Consider the following 8,407-nt stretch of genomic DNA (forward strand, 5'->3'; position numbering starts at 1 on the left):
GCGGGGGCGATCGGCGCCGGCCCCCGCCTCACGCGGCTCCCCGCCGACCCCTCTCCCCCCTCAGAGCCGTCCCGGCTGGAGCGTGTCTGGAGGAATCCGCCGCCGCGAGGCCCCCGCGCCCCGGTGGTGCTCGTTCTTGAGGACCGCCCCGCTCGCTGCCGGGGGCTGAGCGGGTGCCGGCAGCCGGGCGGGAGATGGTGGGGTGGGCTCCCGTAGGACCGCGCCGCCGCCGCCGCCCGGAGCCTGGCTTCGGCACCCCCGCGCCGGCCCCCGCCGAGCGGAGCTCTGCTTCCTCCTCGCCGCATCTCTGAGGGCAGCGCCGCCTGTGCTCCGGCTTCGCCGCCGCCCGCCCGCCCGCCCGCCCGCGCCTGGCTGGCCGGACCCCGCTGCTCGCCGCTCCGTGGCGGGAGCAGCCGCTCTCCAGGCGCCCTTTGCAGCCCCCCTTCCTTTTCTCCCCTCCGCACACCTCCCCGGCCTCCTCGGACCTCCTGGCTGGGCGCTGCGGCGAGGGACGAGGCTGGGGTCGCCACGGCGGAGGTCGTTGCCGCCACCCCCCTGCGGGGGCGGCCGGGGTTCCCGGCTGGGGGGGCCCCGCTCCGGGTGAGGCGTCCACCATGGTGAGGCCCCTGAGCTGCTGCCCGCGCGCCCCCCCGGCCGTCGCTGCCTCCGGTCCCTCGGTGCTCCTGCTGCTCCTCCTGCTGTTGCGCCTCCATCTCCAGATCGGAACACGGTGAGGGAAAGATGAGCGAGGAGACGGCGACTTCTGACAACGAGTAAGCGCCTCCTTGATCTTGATTACTACCCCCGACCCTTCCTCCGCCGCCCCCCACACCCCTCCAAGACTTGGGTGCCCGAAAGCTTGCAGCCCTGGAGAGTTCGGTGCATCTTGTTCTGCAGATAATATTTGATTTCTTTAGCCATGTAATTTCATGGCAGCTCTCCCTCCCTCACCCCCACCCCCATTTAGTTGCTTCCTTCTGGGGAAGGGTATTGAGGGTTGGGGTTGGATGGCAGTTTTATGTCCGGGAGATCGAGTGGTGTGGGTGGATGGATGCAGGCAGGGTAGAAATGACCCCTTTGCCTGGAAGACCTTTGGCCTGTCCTTTTTCACGGGAGCGTGCCAATCAACATATCCCGAATATCCATCCTGTTTCCTTTATAGCTATTTCACTTGGAAACGAATGTGTGGGAGCACCTCCTGCAGCAAACTGCTCTTGAATCTTAATTCGATGAGTCAGTGACTCTTAAATACAGATTAAGCCTCTGCCCCCTCCCCTCCTTTTTTAAACTTATGACCTGTAAGATTCTTGTAAAAAATGGGGCCAGGGGGACATGTTTAGAATTTAATGGGATTATGGACGCCTGGAGTGTGGGAGCTGTTGAACCATTCTATTTTGCCTTTGCGAACCTTGGACATGTGTTTATCAGGTGCATAGAAGAATTTCGAATGCTAATTTTTTGTTCTTCAGCTATGTTAAAATACACCTTTTACGTTGGTTTAACACTACTTACATTGCTGAATATGTTGATGACTTCGTTGATGAACTTCTAGAGCAGCCTGGTTAAAGTTTTTGTTTATGTGGGCTGTCCTTCTGTTTTTCAAGCGAAATACTTTGCCTTTTACAATATTTTGCCTTAACGTAACAGCTGCTTGGAGAAGTATTGGTGCGCTGACAGTTTTCTGTTGAGACTGGATTTAATTTCATGCAGGATATTAGCTTCCGTTTTCTTGTAATTCAAATGTTGTTTATCTTTTGAGGGTTGGAAAGAGTTAAGTGAGTTACGGCTGATCCTAGGATGCATTCCTTTAAATAAAGTGCATTCCTCGAGTCAGACCTCTTTTGAGAGAACTTTAATAAAAGTCCAAAGCCTAGGCCTGTTTAACATAAAATAGCTTGAGAAATGCCAAGCAGCGTTTTTCCTTCCCCTCCCTCCCCCCAGCACACTCTTCTGATGAGCGGGTCTGGGAGAAGGTAGATTGCTGCAGTGTCAGTGCAGTCGGGAAGCAGAAGTGGCCGCCATGTTCTCTCTTTTTTTTGTGAATCGCCCTCATTTGCATAGCACACTCTTCATTCATAAAAAAATAATTAAACATCCATCACCTTGGACATATTGAAAGGATTTCCCAAGAAAAAAATTCGAAGCTTGATTGTCTTCACGTAGATTTTTGAGTTTAGGAAGTAAGGAAAATTCGAAGTTTTAGGTTAAATGCTAAAACATACGCACACACAAACAACTACCCCTGTTCTCAGAATGTTGACACAGTTATGTGGGAAATATCAGTTCGGGGAGGTGCTGGGATCACGTGATCGCCTCCATTCATAAAATACCTGGCTGTCCATTCACAGTGCAGTACACTGTCTCACTGCCTTCCGCAGATTAGACCTACTTTGAGCGAGATCAAGAAGTACTGTATCTCAGATAACGCCTAGTTAGGAGAATAACTGCTGGAAATTCTGAACAGAATGACGATATTTTTTGTGTCTCTTCAGAAAGCTTGGACCAACATGTCAAGTTCATTTTAGGGATAGGAAAAGACTAATTACCATATTTAAAGTGAAATATTTAATACCTCAGCTAATAGAAAAGCAAATGAGGGGATGTGGATTGACACACGTGTATAATAGTTTCTAAATGTCTCTTTCTGTAATACTTGCCATGAACAAATTCAGAGCAAGTTTTTGGTGTAGTGATGTCAGTGGATGATTTTGCTGTTACACGAAAAATGAGTAAATATTCCCAGTGGTTTAATCCCAAAGATGTTGATATTTGAAACACAAAATGGCAATTTTTACTGAGAAGGTTGCTCCTCTCTCTCCCTCTCTCTCTCTCTCTCTCTTAAATTTTAAATGTACTTAATGTGGGACAACTTGGAAATAACCTCACTCACCCATATTTTTGGAATTCTGTTTTCACAGATATATCCTGCTTTATTAATATTATTCCCCTAGGGGGTTTGTTAAGCTAGTTTTTGTAGGACAAAATTAATATTTTAGCATATAATATTTTGCTATTAGATCTTAACTCTTCATGGGAACAAGCTCTTGGGATTTTACTTAAATTTTTTTTTAATATTAAAAAGTGATGTGTTCATCTGGCAATCAGTTTTATTAGGGCCAACACTGTGCATTAGATAAACCACAGTAAACTTGTTTGGAACGTAGCTTTTATTCTGGTAATTTATATATCTCATCTTTAATATATGAAGTAATGTTTTGAAATGGCAACTTATTATTTAACCATATATATATTATGAAGATACAAGAAATATATAATGGCCGATGCCCTTGAAGGTTTAACATAGTTTAAAACTGCCTTGTAATGTGGAATTTATTTATAAAATCCTTATGTATATTTTTTCTTTCCTCAGTTTTTTTCAGTCTCAATTAACAGGAATTTAATTACAGTAGAGATTATTTTTAACACTGGAATGTTTTTACACCTAATTTCAACCGTTAGGAAAAAAAAAGTAATCGTTTCTAGGCCTTTCGGCTAAGATCAAGTGTAGAAAAAAAGTGAAAATCACCAATATCTTGAGAAACCTTAATCTTTTCTAGCCATTGTAGTAAAATACAGTACGGCCTTTGCGGCCTCATGTTGAAATCCTCTATTATGTGCTTTATTATTTGAAATAAGAGTTATGTATAGAGAGATAGTTAGCTCTCAGGTTGATTGTGGATATATATTGAATTAAGAATTAGTGAAGGATCTACTATGTGTAAGACTTTGTCTTATGCAATATCAGATTTTGGGAAGGGTTGGTACAATTCTGCTTTTCTTCAACTTTAGTAGGAACTGGAACTGAGTTAAAAGTGCAGTTTAAAAAAATAATTCGTTCCATGCAGGAGTATTAGTTTATTTCAGATAATGTACAAAATGGTCTTGAAAGTGAAAAAATAATGTATTTGCAATTCTACTAATATAATGTCTTAATATTTTATATGTAAACACACTTTTCCTATGATATGCATAAAGCATATTCACTTACTGAATTTTTTTACCATGTTCCAAGAACTGTGATAAATGCTTTATTCATGTATTATATAATTTATGTATATGCATCTATTTTCAGCAGAAATGGAATTGCGTAGTGGATACTATTATAACTGAATATATTGTGAATATTTTCCTGTGTCATTACATTCTAGAATATAATTTTAATGGCTACATTATATTCAGTGTGTAACATACATTAGTTTTAATCAGTCTACTATTTTTGGATATTTCTAAATAGTGCTGCATTTGGTCCTGAGTTCTGTCTGTATCCAAATATATTACTTTTTCCTTGAGATAGTCTAGGAATGGGGTTAAAAGATGTAAGTTAAAAAATTCTTTTTCCTGCCAAATTGCCCTCTAGAAAAGAATAATAACTCAGTGTATCAGAGTGCTTATACCTTGAAATGTCTGTCCAGTTCTCTTAGAAATAAGTTTTTGCCATTTAAAAAAAAAATTCTCCCCTAAGGATATTTTTTTATTGATTTTGAGAGAGAGAGAAAGAGAAAGCGATAGAGAAAGAGAAAGAGAAAGGGAGATAAAGAAAAAAAAGGAAGAGAGAGAAAGATGTGAGAGAGAAACATACATTGGTTGCCTCTCATACCCACCTGGACCCAGCCAGCAACCCAGCCAGCAACCTAGGTATGTGCCCTGACTGGGAATCTAACCTGCTATATGGGACATTTCTCCAACCAGGGCAATTTTTGCCAAATTGAATGAGGAAATGAGATCTTGTGCCTATTTTTAAAAGGTGCTGGATGGTAAAATAAAGTTGATATTTGAAAAATCAAAAAACTTGTGAGGTTGTTTTTGGACAACTGGACTAAAACAAAATACTATATAATAAAATAAATAAAATTACAATGTATGTGATCATACAAAAGTCATCTGCAGATCATTTATTTAACCATTACCAACCTTTATGTAGTAGGGTATAGTGTAAAGAACATTGGACTTAGAACTGGGTGATGCAATGCTGTCCTAACTGTCACTAATTTTTTCTGTGATTCTGGGCAAGTGACAGCTTCTGAGGGCCTCAGTTTGCTCACTTGTAAATCAAGGTATTTGAACTGAGCATTATTATGGCCCCTTCCTGTGCTAAATCACCCTAAAGTAATATGGTGGTAGAAACACTGCAAGTCACTAGCCTTATAACGTACAAATTTGTTAATTAATTTTATTATGTTGTTTGTGAAATATTGAAGCAAATGAAAGAAAGACTTCTAGTAGAGATCTGGTAGGGTGATGAATTAAAAGCATGAATTTTGATGAACCAAGATAAAAATTTTGGAAACAATTAGTATGTTCAGAATCTTTTAAGATTTTATTTTGGGCTTTTAATAACCCTCTGTCTTTGATAATATATATACATCACAGATGGAGAACTTTTTAGTGCCCTTTTTAAGCCTCCTTTTAAGGCTATTGGGTTTAAATACCAACTTGAGTATTTTTAAAAGGAATACTTGTACTAACAAGGTACCAACCCTTGTGTTTTAATTGTCCAAGAGGTGCCAACAAATTAAGTCTTTTTATTTGCTTATTCATACAAATCGTGTTAATTTAATACTAAGAGGTAATTTAATTCATTTAAGGAGCTAATGCAGATAATGAAATTTTTTATTTTTAAATTTTTTTATTGACTGACTAGAGGCCCATAGCACGAATTCGTGCACAGGTGAGGGGGGGGGGGTCCCTCGGCCTGGCTGGCGATTGGCCGATTGGGGTCCGTCTCACCCAGTCCCGATCAGGGTGGGCCAGCTGGCGGGGAAGCGGGGGAGGGACTGCAAGAGGTTGGCCGGCCGCAGAGCTTGGCTGTGGGAGCGCACTGACCACCAGGGGGCAGCTTCTGCATTGAGTGTCTGCCCTCTGGTGGTCAGTGTATGTCATAGCGACCGGTTGACCGGTTGCTTGGTCGCTTAGGCATATATATATATATATACACACACACACACACACACACACACACACACACACACACACGTTTGAGAGAAAGAGAGAGACATCGCTTTATTGTTCCACTTACTGATGCATTCATTGGTTGCTTCTTGTTTGTGCCCTAACCTGAGATTGAACTTGCAGCCATGGTGTACGGGGACAGTGTTGTGCACTAACCAACTGAGCTATCCTGCCAGGGCCTTATTTTTTAATATTCAGATTTAGTTTGCTGTTTATGACAAATTTGTGTCATAGCAGCATCTCATTTTAGAGTCCCGAACTATTGTCATTACAAACTCCTAACATGTTGATTTTTGTGGCAAACAGAGTAGTTTTAAATGAAAAAAAAAAAAAGAAAAGAAAAAGAAAAAGATGTATTTTTGTTTAACACGTTAAGCACCCAGCCTGTTTTGTCTTCCGGACGGAAAGTATAGTGTCAGTCACTGGTGACTGGGTGCTTAACGTGTTAAACATAGTTTATTATTTTTGTTAAAATATAGTTCATTAGTAATGGCTCTTAGACTAAGGTGTTAAATTGCTTGAGACATCGAGTTCTTAGAATTCAGACTACCAATCTCTAACCGAACCTTGTTTACATTCATGGTTGAAGGAAAAACCAACAAATCATAGCAGAATTAGAAGTACTTGTGACAGCAATTGTATTAGTTCTCTAGGGCTGTCATAATAAAGTATCACAAACTAGGCGGCTTAAAACAACAGAAATTTATTGTCTCAGTTCTGGAGGTTAGAAGTTAAAAATCAAGGTGTTGGCAGGGCCATGCTCTGAAATCAGTGGGTGAATCCATCTTTGCCTCTTCCCTAATGTGGTTGATGGCAACTTCGGCATTCCTTGGCTTGCAGCTGCCTAATTTCATAATCTGCTTTCATCATCACATGGTGCTCTCTCTGTCTTCACATGCCCCCCCCTCCTTTTTTAATATATATATTTTTTATATCAGAGAGGAAGGGAGAGAGAAATAGAAACATCAATGATGAGAGGGAATCATTAATTGGCTGCCTCCTGCATGGCCCCAACCAGGGATCGAGCCCACAACCTGGGCATGCCCTCTTGACCAGAATTGAACCCGGGAACCTTCAGTCTAGAGGCCAACACTCTATCCACTGAGCAAACCAGCTAGGGCCACATGGCCCTTTTTTAAGGACACCAGTCATATTGGATTAGGAGCCCACCCTACTCCAGTATGACTTCCTCTTAACATTCTACAACAACCCTATTTCCAAACAAGATCATTTTCTGAGGTACTAGGGTTTTGGACTTCAACATTATTTATTTTTAAAAGGATATAATTCACTTATAATGGCAATAGAAGTCAGATTTTTTAAAATGTCATTTTTATTTTATTTTTTTCTTTATTGATTAAGGTATTACATATGTGCCCTTATTGCCCCATTGCCCCCTTATCCCCCCACTCATGCCCTCACCCCCAGGTGTCCAGGCGTTAATAGATATCTTGAAATAGCACTTATTATAGTCACTAGTTTGAAATTATTATAGTTAATTAAACTATTGCTAGAGCTTATATTTTAATATGTTAATAAAAGAAGCACATCTATTTTGTATTGCTATTTCAAAATTTAAAATATTTTGATAGTTATGTCAATGTAATTGATTTCTTTTGTAATCCTATGCATTTTGTTTTAAGCCTTTAATGTTGTTCTGAGAAGGGGGCCATAGGCTTCCTTAGACTGACAAAGAGGTCCATGGCACAAAAGGTTAAGATCTGCTATAACCCTGGCCAGTGTAGCTCAGCTGGTTGAGCATCCTCCCATGCACTGAAAGATTGCCCTTTAGATTCCCCTCAGGGCACATGCTCAGCTTTTGTGCTCCATTCCTAGTAGGGGGCGTGCAGGAGGCAGCGCATCCATGTTTCTCTCTCTCTCCCTTCTTTTCTCTAAAATCAATGAAAACATATTTTTAAAAAATCTCCTGCTATAGAAGGCTGAACCCAAAGATATGGATATAAAATGGGAAGATTAAGAAACATGAAGGATAAGATAAACAAGTTCAACATACAAGTTCAACAGTTCCAAAAGAAGAGATAATGGAAGAGAGGAAATAGAGATAATGGCTGAGAATTTTTAAGAAGTAGCGAATTAAACCCAATTCAGTGAACTAAACACAAAACAGCCTCACAATCAAACTGGGATTATCTGTAGATTGCAAGAAAGGAAAACCTAACAAAATCCATGTAGTTTATTACATTTGAATATTAAAGGAGAGAAATGATCGTTTTAATAAGTGCCAGAAAGGTAATACTGTCATTCAATCTCTGCCCATAATATGCAAGTAAATGTTCATAATTTATAGATTTATAATATAAATATTCATAAATATAGATTTACATTATTTCTGCTCCCTAGAATTTAAGACTTAATTTTTCTGATTCAAAATGAGAGTGTTGAATTTGATCTTTAGTATTTCTTTTAGTTCAGTAATTCTAGAATCCTAAGTGATTTT

The 8,407-nt window shown here is 40.7% G+C and overlaps 1 protein-coding gene across 1 annotated transcript in view; it reads left to right on the forward strand.

The window, feature by feature from the left end:
- The first annotated feature begins 7 nt into the window (after positions 1-7).
- The window catches only part of SPRED1 (sprouty related EVH1 domain containing 1), a 120,041-nt gene continuing 111,641 nt past the window's right edge, over positions 8-8,407 (forward strand). The window contains exon 1 of the mRNA XM_006087505.3: positions 8-773. Coding sequence (XP_006087567.1) covers positions 742-773 — 32 coding nt within the window. The 5' untranslated portion in view covers positions 8-741. The remainder of the gene's footprint in view (positions 774-8,407) is intronic.

This window comes from Myotis lucifugus, unplaced genomic scaffold (genome assembly GCF_000147115.1).
Source record: "Myotis lucifugus unplaced genomic scaffold, Myoluc2.0 scaffold_38, whole genome shotgun sequence".
Lineage (NCBI taxonomy): Eukaryota > Metazoa > Chordata > Mammalia > Chiroptera > Vespertilionidae > Myotis > Myotis lucifugus.